General features: G+C 42.7%; 1 protein-coding gene across 3 annotated transcripts in view; it reads right to left on the bottom strand.

The window, feature by feature from the left end:
- LOC124552737 (SCF E3 ubiquitin ligase complex F-box protein grrA-like) overlaps positions 1 to 14,395 on the bottom strand; it is a 145,133-nt gene that overhangs the window by 53,917 nt on the left and 76,821 nt on the right. For all 3 annotated transcript variants that reach the window (XM_047127081.1, XM_047127083.1, XM_047127082.1), the window contains one exon: positions 8,203 to 8,388. In XM_047127081.1, coding sequence (XP_046983037.1) covers positions 8,203 to 8,388 — 186 coding nt within the window. The remainder of the gene's footprint in view (positions 1 to 8,202; positions 8,389 to 14,395) is intronic.

The following is a 14,395-nucleotide window of genomic DNA, read 5'->3' as shown; positions in this document are numbered from 1 at the left end:
AACAATTCAACTTTGAAATTAAGTATATTAAAGGCACTGACAACATAGTTGCAGATGCTCTATCAAGGCTACCAAGAGGAGGGGAACAGAAATTTTTGTCCAGAATGAAGAAAATCAGTTTAAAATGAGGTATATTAAAGGGGTCACAGATGAAAAAGTTGTTAGATCATTGTGCGATAAAATCAGGAGGAGCCAGAACCGTGATATAAATTGGAAATTAATAATGAGCTGTTTAGGAAAAAAGGACTATGAAAAATTAGACAAGTACTATAAGGTGTTTAAAGGTATTCTATTTAGGAGAACTGACGAAGACTCAGACAATTGGAAACTATGCTAGCCTGAGGATGAAGCTGAGAGGTTAATTAGGTATACTCATGAGAGCTATGGTCATTGTGGCATTCAGAAGTGTATGCAGAAATTACAAGAAAACATATACTTCTACAATATGGCCAAGAAAGTTAGAAAATAATTCTCAACTTGTGATAAGTGCCAACGAGTCAAAGTAAGTAACAGAAAATGTCATGGTGGAATGCAAAACATTACTCCTGCACAACCTCTAAGCTTAGTCGCTGTTGATTTCTATGGGCCTCTTCCAAAGAGTAGGAGTGGCCACTGCTACATTTTAGTCATGGTGGATGTATTTTCTAAACTAATCAAGTTGTATCCTGTCAGAAAAGCTACAGGTAAAGAGATAGTTACAAAAGTTGAAAAAGACTATTTCTTAAATGTTGGGCAACCAAAAGCAACCTTGTCGGATAACAATTCTCAGTTTTTGTCAAAAGTTTGGAAAGCCTTTGTTGACAAATCGGGAATCAAACATGTTCAAATATCTGTAAATAATCCGTCGTCAAACCCAGCTGAGAGGTATATGCGCGAGATTGGTCGTTTATGTCGTACATATTGCAGTCATAAACATCCCACATGGTATGGCCATGTACGAGACTTTGAAAATGTAATGAACAGTTTGCAACATACTTCCACAGGATTTTCACCTAATGAAATGATGTTTCATCTAAAACCAGACAACATTATCACTGAACTCATAGAATTTCCACCGTGCACAATGATGACTATGCGTGACTGTGAAGCCATAGTCAAAAAAACCATGATAAAACAGGGGGAAATTAGAAAAAGACTACATGATGGCAAAATCAAAGGGACCGAGTTTAAAGTTGGAGATTATGTTTTAGTAAAATCACATGAGAAATCAAAAATTATAACTTCTGAAATAAAGAAATTCTTCAATATATACACGGGTCCATTTGAGATTGTAGAGCATCCACACCCTAATGCATACCGGTTGGTGTATCCTAAATCTAGGAAATTTCTCTGACTAAGGAATATTGTTTCGTTGAAATTGTATAAACAAAAGGGGTAAGACTATTCTGAGAAAGTTAAAAGGTGACTCAACCAAAGTTTTTCACTGGAAATTATGAAATGTTATGTATAAAAATTGTCTGATTATGATACAGTTTTGTATCCTTGAAAATGTTTATTATTTGTTTAAAATGTATTCGCTGTATGAAGTGCTTGCAATGAATTTTCTCTGTGTAATATGCTTACCGTGTTAGTTCTTGATATTTCTGTATGTTTATGCAATTTGAATGATATTTGATAATTTGTGTAATTTTAGCTTGTGTAACCTTCTCACACCACACTCATTGAGACATCATTTAAAATGCAAACCACCAATCAGCACTAAATCTGTCTTACAACAATTAAGTTTTTTTTTAAATTTTTTTAATCTTAAAGGCAGAGTCCTAATTACTACACACCTAAGTGTTTGAAACGGTCAGCTTTACTAGGAGAGAATCGTTTTTAGTAAACCACATGAGTTACTGTATATTTGTTTCTCAACCACTGCAAATCATAAGCAGTAATATTTTTTTCTAATTTTGCTATGTACACACCATTCTAAAACTTTCAGCCATGATACTACCCTAGCACTTTTACTGTGAATATGAACCCTTGCAACAGACTGACTGTAACTTTACTTTTGAAAACAATTTAATTTTTTGTTTATCCTTGTAGTAAGTGTTAGAGTTTGTGATAACACATTTTACACCAAATATGTTAATGCATTTGTATTACATGTTTATTGAATTTATTATTATTTAAAGGATCCTTTTTGGACCAGTCCATACCAGAGTAGTATCACTCAGACAGATTCTGTAAACTTCTCCCACTAGATAAACATTACTAGAAGGTTAACTATGTATCCTAACCACGTACTTACATATAAACATTATGTAACCAAAAGGTGATCTCTGTATGTGATTTTTAGATAACATGGTATTATAATCAATGAAGCACTACAAACAGCTAAGCTGTGGAAATTGATGTGCTGCAGAACAAACAGAAATCAGACCTATTAACAGAAGTCGCCTAAGTGAAAATGGCCAATGTGGGACATTACTGTGAGTATTGAGAAAAGTGATCAACAAAATAAAATAAACTAGTAGTTAAAAGTTATAACCTTAATGTGAAGTGCTACAGCATTATGGGCTCTTCTAAGTGAAAATTGTAAATCTTCTTTTGTATTTCATTTACCTTAAGATTAACAATTGTATGTTTTCCTTCACTTTGTGTAACAATTTCAGTGTTAAACCTAATGTCATGCCAATCGCTATGGGCGGAAAGTTAGCATAATTCACAGAAAACAGTCCTATTAAAATTTTTGATTTATTTAAAATCATATTCTTTGCAGTTCCATTATTCTGATCTCAGAATTTTGTTCACATGCTCATACTTACAAAATTCTTCGGGGGCTACTGTAATGGAACTGACAAATAGACCTCATTTTGCTATATTATACACTATAGTTGTGTTAAAAAGCGTTTACCTTATATAGTACTAGGTTAGGTGTTGCGATCAATAATCAATGTTGACATTGTATGTTCTTTGCAGCTTATGACCATGATCTTTGGTCTACAACAGGTTTTTGGCCACTCGAGTTTTGGCCACGGTCGAGTGTAGTCGTTTTCGAGTTTTGGCAAGAAATATGTGTTTTTGTTACAAATCAATCGTGGAATACTGTGTCATGATTTCATTAGTCCAGTGATAATTAAAAAATCTGCACCTTTTCTTGGACCCAGAGCATCAAAGGAATCATCGCCTAGGCAATGAGAAGCCACATGGACAACACAGACTCAGCAGCATCAACAAAGGAGATATCACAGCCAGCTCTACAAAAGTACTATACAACCATTAGCCACACCATAACGGTGTCCTTATGGAGATAATTTTTCCAGCATAGTAGAGAGGGTTCATGACACCCCAAATGGCCTACCATCAAATTACCTATCTCCAGCTGCAACCCATCCTTCCACAATGACATCTGTTCAAATTCTATCAATCCACAGCTCTCACACACAACCCAAATCCCTGCATCCCATCTCCCAAACTGAAACACTTGTCCTCCAGGAACTATAGCGCATGTACAACACAATCTCAAAACACTGTCCAATCAGTTCACCTTATAATCCTACTTCTTACTCCAACTATCCTCGAGTACTGCAAGAGCCTCCATCAAAGCTCCCCCCTAGCCATCAAACTCTGTTTTGCAGACCTGTTGTGTCTGTCACACCTTCAGAAATTTTCTCCTGCCACACTACAGAACCCGCAGCCTAAACACACACTTAACACAATTATGAATGTGTCCTCCAAAAGCCTCAGTCCCACAGAAGTATCAGTCTTTTAAATGGCCACATCATCCAGCCCACACCCAAATTTAATCATACTGGTCTTGTTAAAGGCATTCACTCCTTCTCCCATCCCCTACAATATCATTTGATAACATACCAGAATTCCCCAGCCTCCAACATTGGCTCATCATCATTCCCCAAATACCTCTACATGCAGACCAACATCACATCCACAAAAAGAACTGCAATTCAACACCTAAATAGTGATCCCAACCATATGATACTACATGCAGACAAAGGCTCCATCATTGCGGTCACAAACTGAAGGGATTACCTGACTATGGATTCTGCCAGCTATCACAGAGGTTCACATACAGGCCCTGCCAGTGTGACCTTATTCCAGAAATAGGGTAGCATCTCCAGTCCATCCTCAAATCACAAAATATACCCCAGAACCTCTCCCCTGAATCTATCCCCCTCCTCACCCCCACCACCCTCTATTCTCGTACCTCAAATACTTCCCCTTCTTCCCATTATTAATCTTCTGACAGGTTTGATACGGTCTGCCACGAATTCTTCTCATGCCAACCTCTGTTATGTTGCAGGAAGGCACACTAAAAAGACCGCTAAGCATTTGATCTTCCATCCGAAAGACCTCGGAGAAGCAATCTGGATGATGCGGGTAAGGAGGAGGCTGGGGCAGGGAGAGGGACGGATAGCAGGGCAGGGGTGGTGTAGGGTGGGGTACAGTAAAGTGCTGCTTGTGGGAGCATACCCAGAGTGTCATTGGGACAGGGTAGGGCAGCTAGGTGCCATTAGGTGGTTAGATGAGAGGGGTGGGGAGGGAGAGATCAGAAAAGGAGAGAAGTAGAGGAAGGGAGGGAAAAAGAGAGAGAGCGAAAGAGAGACAAGTGGGTGCGTTGGTGGAATAGGTTTTGTAGTGCTGGAATGGAAGCAAGGAAGGGGATAAGTGGGCAAAGAACTGGGAATAATGAAAGCCAAGGCCAAGAGAATTACAGGAACACGGACAGTTCCCAACCGAGCAATTCAGAAAAGCTGGTGTATGTAGGAAGAATACGGGTGGTGCAGGCTCGGAAGCAGTTTTTAACCTTTACAGCTACCTCTCTAGTACCACGGAAATTACTCTCTGATGTCTTCCTGTCACTACTTCTTGTCAGTGTTTTCCATGTTTGTTTATTCACTGATAGTGCAAAGAACATCTTTATTCCTTATCACTCCACATAATTTTTGACATTCCTCTACAGAACCACTTATCAAACACTTCTTTACTGGTTTTCTCACGTCCACGATTCACTACGACATAATGCTACATTCCAAATCTATACTCTCAGGAAGTTCTTTGTCATATTATGGGCAATGTTTGATACTAATAGACTTCTTACGGTCATCAATGCCCACTATGCCCCCGTTAGTCTGCTCTTTGTGTTCTCCTGGCTTTGTCACTCACTTGTTTTCGCTTCTGAGGTAGCAGAATTCCTTAATTTTCATGATCAGTTTATCACTAATCTCATTTATGCTACTCCTCATTGCTTTTGTCTTTCTTTGGTTTCCTCTTAATCCACATTCAATACTCACTGGACTGTTCATTCCTTCGAGAGGTTCTGTACTTCTTCTTCACTTTCACTGAGGACAGTAGTGCCCACAGCAAACATCATCACCGATAGCCTTTCAGCCTACATTTTAAAATCCCACCACTAAACCTTCCTTTTTATGTCTGTCACTATTTCTTCGACATACGATTGAACGGCAGACGTAAAGACTACATCCCTGTCCTTCATTCTTCTTAATCTGAGTACTTGGTCTTCCATTCTTATTTTTTTCTCTTGGTTCTTGTCCACATTGTACATTATCCATTACGCAGGGTGATCAGAAACAGTCTGAAAAGCTTGTAAGGGTGTTGCAGGGTATGTTGTGCTGAGAAAATAATGCAATATATTGTGCTGCTTCCAATTTATTTAGCATTGTAGATTATCAATCAGATCATCGAGTGGACTAATTCGAGCACTTGCACACGCTGAAATGTGGTAATGCACAGGCACCTGTGGGTTCCTGAGTTACCACTTGTTCAAACGCTCATTACTAGTTAAAACGTGTCTTTTGTAGAAGTGATATATTTAAGCTAGGTGAGCAAAAGTTATGTTTGTTTGGTTTGAGGAAACCGAACTAAGAACCAGTTTGGTGCCACTATCTGAATTTGCACACGTGACAACCCGACTGGCCAATTTCAATGCTAAATAACCGAAATGGCGCAACATATCTAATTTTTTCCGAACGTTCCTTTCTCGGCATATCCTCCTTTACAGCATCCTTACAAGCTTTTCACACTGTTTCTGACCACCCTGTGTATTACCTTATTCTTACTGATCTCACAATTTGAACATCACCATTTTACATTGTCTAAAGCTTTTTCCAGGCCAACAAATCTTACGAAAGTGTTTTGATTTTTTCTTATTTTTGCTTCCCTTACAGACTGCGACATCAAAACCACCTATCTAGTGCCTTTATGTACCCAAAAGCCAAACTGATCCTCATCAAATGCATCCTCAATTTTCCACTCATCGATCTACTATTCTTGCCAGCAACTTGGATGCACGAGCTGTTAATCTAATTTGGTGATAGTTCTCGCACTTGTCTGGCCTCGCTGTGTACGGGATTGTGTGGATAATACGTTTTTGAAAGTCTTACGGTATGTCTACAGACTTGCGCATTCCACACAACAACTGGCTGCTACTTCCCCAATGATTTCTGGAATTCCAAGGTATGTTCTTTTTCCCTTCTACCTTACTTGATTGCAAGTCTTCCAAAGTTCTTTTGAATTCCAACTAACACTGGATACCCAATGTATTCCATATCAACTGGCATTTCTTCTTCTATCACATTAGAGAAGTTTTTGCCCTCGTAGAGGCCTTCAGTGTGCTCTTTCCACGTAGCTACGCACTGCTCTGTATTTTACAGTGGAATTCCCATTACTCTCTTAGTGTTGATGCCCTTGCTTTTACTTTCATCAAAGTTGTTTTGACTTTTCTGTATGCCAAATCAATCTTTCTGAGGACCATTTCTTTTTCTATTCCTCCAACTATTTCCTGCAGCCATTTCATGTTTATTTCCCTGCACTCCCCATTTATTTTACTACTGAATGAGATACTGCTATATCACTGTATTTTTCCTGAACATTTCTGAACCTCCTCTCTTTGTCAATCAAAGTATTTCTTGTGTTACACAAGGTTTCTTCACACATACCTTCCTTGTACCTATGTTTTTCTGTGCAACTTCTGTGACTTCCCTTTTTACAGATGTTCATTCCTCTTCAACTGCACTGTCTACTGTGATACTGATTACTGCAGTATCTACACCGTTGGAGACCTTCAAGTGCTCATTGTCATTCCTCAATACTTCAGTGTCTTACTTCTTTGCACACTGATTCTTCCATACGATCAAACTTCACCTTATTCTTCAGCATTACTAAACTGAGTTTTGAGTCTGTATAGGGTCCTGGATATTACACTCCAATATCTAATTTTGGAATATCTGTCTGATGATGATGTTGTCTTCCTCGGCTCAACAAGCTCCCTTCCTCGACGCCTATCATCACCTCACATCGATACATACATCCACATCAATGAACGATATCTCTCATTCCACACTAAGAAATCCTTCCATACAGGCTAGCCAACTGTGGCTGTCGCACCTGCACCAATGGGCAGTCCCCTGCCAAACATGCCGAGGGTCTCGTCTGAGCCTTCACAGATCAAAATTAACCTCACTATCTTATCCAGGGACAGATCTCCTGCACTTTCTCTCCCCACTCACCTACCGGTGACAGACGAGCAGTTTGACTCGACTCAGTTCCACCCGGGACTGGAGCAGCTGAATCGCATTCTCCACCAGGATTTAAATTACCTCTCACTTTGCTCTGAAATGAGAAATGTCCTCCCCACCTCACCTACAGCAGCATTCGTATGCTCGTACAACCTACACAGTATCCTTGCCTATCCTTAATTCATATCTGCCCCTTGCCACGAGGCTCACGGCCTTATAATAGACCTAGATGCGTGACCTTCCCATACTTACTTCCACTACCACCTACTCCACTACTGTCACAGACGTTGACTGCCCCATCAAAAGCAGCCACCTGGTCTACCAACCACTGTGTGGCATTCTACACAGGCACAAACAATAACAAGGTATCTGTCCACACGAACAGCCACCGTCCAACTGCCAACTCAGCTGCTGAGCGTGCCACACGGCACAGTGTGCTCATCTTCGAGACTGCTTCAGGGCCCTTGCCATCTGGATTCTTACCCGAATAGCACAAGTGAGAACTAAGTCTGCAATATATCCTTCATTTCTGCAACTCCCCTGGCCTCAATTTTCCCTAGTACCTGGCCTCCATCGGTCGCTATCCCCTGCACTGCTCACACATTCTTTCTATCCCTCCAGAGCACCTGGATAGTCCTTTCTCCTTCTCTGCGTCTCTCCTCTCCTATTTTAATAAATTGCATCAGACTATAGAAATGTGTGTTCACACGTAACTTACTTAAATGCTAGAGCAGCTGTTCCAGGCAGTAGTTGATCAGGGAGTGTTATCATAAGTTCCTGCAAGTTCTTCAAGCTTCCCAGGGCGGTAAACGTCTCTGTCACTGCAGTGTGGTCTAAGTGGGTCTCGTAGAGTTGCACACGTTCTAAGCTGTTGGCGCAGACTGTCAGCAATGGTGAGATAGACCTGTGAACAACAGAAATGGGGCTCGTGAGAGTTATTTATCTCCTGCCCTGTTTCATAGGTCCGAAGAAACAATGTAACTTATCTAACTCTAAATTTATGGTTCGTATCCTGTATTTTTAATAGTACCATGTTCAACTGTCACCTTTACGACATTAGCCACCATAATATGAGATCATTACTATTACTATAACATTAATTTCTATCAGAAGCATAACTATCATTGGCTAATTATATAATTATATGTGATAACACACTGATTACTACAGCTGTCACTTACGGTGAATATAAGTCAGGGCACTAGGGCTAACACAGTGTCCACAGACACACAAATGGCACACCCGGAATACTCGAGGCAGCCGCCATAGGCAGCCCAGTCACCAACTGCCATCTCCTGGTCGCCATTAGTGCACCACTACTCCCGTGACATCCGACACGGATACTGTCCTTTTAAGGACACACACGGGCCTCCCGGACTTCAGTTTTTAATGCATTTGAGACATATAGATACCTTCTTGCTATTGTCACTCTGTGATTCAAGAAATTCTCTCTTATGGCCGTATGACTCACGTTCCTAGTTATAACAAGTGGTGATGAGAGAGGCTCAGATTTTCACATGTTTCATTTTTTGTCATTTTCCGGCCATTCAGTTCTTCCACAGTGGCTTCACTCCAGTTACTTCTGCAACAGCGCGCTGATGTGACCGTGCCAGAATGGTGACTGGCTACGATGACCCACGCTCAGCTGCCGGTTGTTCACCCACCGACGTACCCACCCTATAACAAATCTGCAGAATACTGGGAAGCTTCATTGACATTCTGTGGCATTTTGGGTGGTCGACAAGGAGGTCTCTAAAGCTCTTTTCTTATCACGGGTACACCTTGTACGTATCACTTACTGTGTCAATTAGCTCCTCTGCAAGAACCAGCATTGCTTTCTTTTGACGATATGTCGCTTGCTGTCCTCCTACCACCACAAGAGTACGTGTGTGGTCAGTGCACATGTCGAATTCTACCAATGTGTCAAAGAGCTGCTGAAATTGCGTCGAGCTCATTGAGCTTCACGGCCTCAGTCGTGTCAGTTTATCACGGCTCAGTCTCAGGAGTCTTATGTGGACACCACAGTCATTCATTCAGCTACAGATACGGAAGTGCACCAACGTGCCCTGAAGCTTGAGGACCGTACGTTGGAAGAGGTTTTGAATATTGCACAATTGTTCGAGATCTCCCACACTGTGGTGCACCAATTAGAGGCTCAGAGCGATGTCACCACTGTTGACAGTATGCAGGTCTGGTGCACGGAGCCGAACACACTGTAGGAAGAGGGAGTAGCCACAGTACAAACAAGTCGACTGGGCCACTGTTGACAAATATGCTGTCAGCGGCTGGTACAGCAAACGCCGCTTCCTCTGTGCCACTCATATTTCGTACAGCACGAATGGGTGGCCTGCCCCAAATGGTTGGCCTCTTGCCATAAATGTGTCAAAAAACCAGTTCCAGAATGAGATTTTCACTCTGCAGCGGAGTGAGCGCTGATATGAAACTTCCTGGCAGATTAAAACTGTGTGCCCGACCAAGACTCGAACTCGGGACCCTTGCCTTTTGCGGGCAAGTGCTCCACAAACTGAGCCACCGAAGCACGACTAACGCCCGGTACTCACAGCTTTACTTCTGCCAGTACCTCGTCTCCTACCTTCCAAACTTTACAGAAGCTCTCCTGCGAACCTTGCAGAACTAGCACTCCTGAAAGAAAGGATATTGCGGAGACATGGCTTAGCCACAGCCTGGGGGATGTTTCCAGAATGAGATTTTCACTCTGCAGCGGAGTGTGCGCTGATATGAAACTTCCTGGCAGATTAAAACTGTGTGCCCGACCGAGACTCGAACTCGGGACCCTTGCCTTTCGCGGGCAAGTGCTCCACCAACTGAGCCACCGAAGCACGACTAACGCCCGGTACTCACAGCTTTACTTCTGCCAGTACCTCGTCTCCTACCTTCCAAACTTTACAGAAGCTCTCCTGCGAACCTTGCAGAACTAGCACTCCTGAAAGAAAGGATATTGCGGAGACATGGCTTAGCCACAGCCTGGGGGATGTTTCCAGAATGAGATTTTCACTCTTCAGCGGAAGGTAGGAGACGAGGTACTGGCAGAAGTAAAGCTGTGAGTACCGGGCGTTAGTCGTGCTTCGGTGGCTCAGTTGGTGGAGCACTTGCTCGCGAAAGGCAAGGGTCCCGAGTTCGAGTCTCGGTCGGGCACACAGTTTTAATCTGCCAGGAAGTTTCAAAAAACCAGTTGTTTGCAAGCTACAACAAATTTTGCTTGAAGGGCATATGATGGATCAGCTGCTAATCTTACAAGTTCATGATACGGAGGCTATTGTGTCCCCACTCAACTCCGAGATGCATCCCAGGCTTGGGCCCCTCAGTTGGCACGTGTCAAGTATCAATGGTTACCTGTTTGGCCAGTAAAATTAGCTCCAAAAAGGACGTTGCTTTTTAAAAATTAGTTGAATTCTGGGAACTGTTTTAGCCCCTCATGTAAGCCACTGAGTTCAACAGTCCCAGTTTACCCCAATTTCTGAGTGGAGGTTTAGCTGTGATGAAAAGAAAACCACAGAAGTTGTGGACTTACCAAAAATTTAGAGCATTAAATTCTGCATCAATTGAATACCAAAACTTCACTACATTATTAAATTTTCCCACTGAATCGATATGTCAGAAAATGGTAATTTTGCACACTTCTCGAAAAACACTCGTCTCATCACTATAAAACATGCAGCATCTGAGAATTTGCATCTGACACAAAATGTTCTAGGAAAAAAGTTGTAGAGCATTGACTGCAATTTCAAAAAGTCCAATAATGTGATAGAAAGCCAATCTGGTAAGTACATATCACCATTCGATCGTATGTACGAGGATCACTCCAAAAGAAATGCACACTTTTTTTTTTTAAATCCCTCTTTTATTCTTCATGTTTGAAAGTTTTACAGTGTGTAGATAGATCCTTTAGGAACAATATTTTCATTTATACACATAATTTCCATCCCTCTCAACTGCCTTACGCCATCTTGGAACCAGCGCCTGTATACCCGCATGGTCAAATTCTGGACCAATCTGTTGGAGCCACTGTTTGACAGCATGCACAAGGGAGTCATCATCTTCAAACCTTGTTCCACGAAGAGAGTCTTTCAGTTTCCCAAAGAGATGATAGTCACATGGAGCCAGGTCAGGACTATAAGGTGGGTGTTTCAGTGTAGTCCATCCAAGTTTTGTGATTGCTTCGATGGTTTTTTGACTGACATGTGTGGCCGTGCATTGTCGTGCAACAGCAAAACGTCCTGCTTTTGCCGATGTGGTCGAACACGACTCAGTCGAACTTGAAGTTTCTTCAGTGTCGTCACATATGCATCAGAATTTATGGTGGTTCCACTTGGCATGATGTCCACAAGCAAGAGTGCTACAGAATCGAAAAACACCGTAGCCAAAACTTTTCCAGCAGAAGGTGTGGTTTTGAATTTTTTTTTCTTGGGTGAATTTGCATGATGCCACTCCATTGATTGCCTCTTCGTCTCTGGTGAAAAATGATGAAGACATGTTTCATCACCTGTCACAATTCTTCCAAGAAATTCATCTCCACCATTCTTGTACTGTTCCAAAAGTTCGCTGCATACTGTTTTTCTTGTTTCTTTGTGAGCCACTGTCAACATCCTGGGAGCCCACCTGCCACAAACCTTTTTTAACGCCAACACTTTCAGTATTCTGCAAACACTTCCTTCCCCTATCCCAACAAAGCATGACAATTCATTCACTGTGATGGGTCTGTCAGCAGTCACCAATTCGTTAACTCTCAGCACATTGTCTGGAGTGTGTGCAGTACAAGGCCTGTTGCTGCGAGTACAATCCTCAATATTGCCGTGTCTGCTTTCATCACGTAACCTGCTTGCCCACCGACTAATTGTACTGCGATTGACAGCATCATCTCCATACACCTTTTTCAAACTCTTGTGGATGTTTCCCACAGTCTCATTTTCACAGCACAGGAATCCTATGAGAGCACATTGCTTCTGACGAACGTCAAGTGTAGCAGCCATCTTGAAGACATGTTGTGACGGCACCACTCACGGGAACAGGTTGAACTAAGTTTGAAAATGAGCAGGAAGGATGTATCTACACACTGTAAAACTTTCACACATGCAGAATGAAAACTGTATTTTTACAAAAATAGTGTGCATTTCTTTTCGAGTGACCCTCGTAAATCACATGTTTAATAACTAACCTCAACTTTGTTTTCATTTGAATGATGTCTTCAAATGTTCACTCTTGTTCATTTACTTTTCAGTACACTCATTTTCTGCCTATGTAGATATACCAAAAACAAAAAAAATGGAAAATCCTAGATGGAATGTAACAATATTATGAAAAGGACACTTGCTACTCACTGAGTCGCACATAGGCACAATAAGAAGAATGTCACACAATAAGCTATCGGCCAGCAAAGCCTTTGTCAAAAATAGACAAAACGCATGTGCGTGCGCATGGGCACGGGCATACACACACACACACACACACACACACACACACACACACACACACACACACACACGAGACCACAGGCAGCTGGAGGCAGACTACAAACAGCAGTGCATGATGGGAGAGGCAGCTGGGTTGGGGTAAGGAAGAGGCTGGAGGGGGAGTGGGAGGGATAGCAGGGTGTGGGTGGGGGACATTGAAGTGATGCTGCGGGAGTATGCAGAGACGAAGTGGAGAGAGAGTAGGGCAGCTCAGTGCAGTTGGGAGGTTAGATGGAGAGCTGGGGAGAGGGGTTGGGAGGGAGGGGGGGTAGCGGAAAAGGAGAGAAGTGAAAAGACTGGGTGGGTTGTTGGAACAGAGGGCTGTGTAGTGCTGGTATGGAAACAGGGAAGCAGCTAGATGGATCACCTAACAGAGGTTGAGGCCAGGAGGGTTACATGAACGAAGGATATAGTGCAGGAAGAGTTCCCACCTGTGCAATTCAGAAAAGCTGGTTCTGTTGGGAAGGCTCCAGATGACAAGGATTGAAGCAAACACTGAAATGAAGATCATCGTGTTGGGCAGTGTGCTCAGCAACAGGGTGGTCCAGTTGGTTTTTGGCCACAGTTTGTCAATGGCCATTCATGCAGAAAGACAGCTTGTTGGTTGTCATCCCCACATAGAATGAAGTACAGTGGTTGCAGCTTAGCTTATCTGGTTTCACATGTTTGCAACTGGACTGGAGTAAGTGGTGGTGGTGGTGGTGGTGGTGGTGGGAGGATGTATAGGGACAGGTCTTGCCTCTAGTTCTATTACAGGAGTATGAGCCTTGAGGCAAGGGGTTGGAAACAGGGTTGTGTAAGGATGTAGTGCAAGGATATTGTGTAGGTTCAGTGAGCGGCAGATTACCACAATGGGAAGGGGGATTGGGAAGGTTAGTGGGTAGGACATAGTTGAAACACTAGCGGAGAATGTATTTCAGTTGTTCCAGTCCTGGATGGTACTGAATCACGAGGGGAACACTCCCTGAATCATGAGGGGAACACTCCTCTGTGGCTCGACTGTGGGACTTTGGGAGGTGGTGGGTGACTGGAAAGGGAGATCTGTTTTTGTATAAGATTGAGGGGGGGGGGGGGGGGTTTACAGTCCGTGAAGGCCTCAGTGAGTCCTGCAAATGCTACGGCCATGGGTGACTCAGCTGTATGGAAGGGCCTACTTGGCACGGAAGGGCCTACTTGGTATGGAATGGGTGGCAACTGTCAAAGTGGAGGCATTCCTGGTGGTTGGTGGGTTTGGTATGGACAGAGACACTGATGCAGGCATCTTTGAGGTGGAGGTTAACATCGAGAAAGGTGGCTCATTGGGTTGAGTACATCCAGGTGGAGTGAATGGGGGCAAGGTGTTTAGTTTCTAGATAAATGTGAATGAGGTGTCCTCAACCTTGATCAGATCACACAGTTGTCATCAGTGAATGTGAACCAGGTGAGGAGTTAAGGATTCTG

Source organism: Schistocerca americana, chromosome 10, assembly GCF_021461395.2.
Source record: "Schistocerca americana isolate TAMUIC-IGC-003095 chromosome 10, iqSchAmer2.1, whole genome shotgun sequence".
Classification (NCBI taxonomy): domain Eukaryota; kingdom Metazoa; phylum Arthropoda; class Insecta; order Orthoptera; family Acrididae; genus Schistocerca; species Schistocerca americana.
This window is presented reverse-complemented; position numbering and strand designations above follow the sequence as displayed.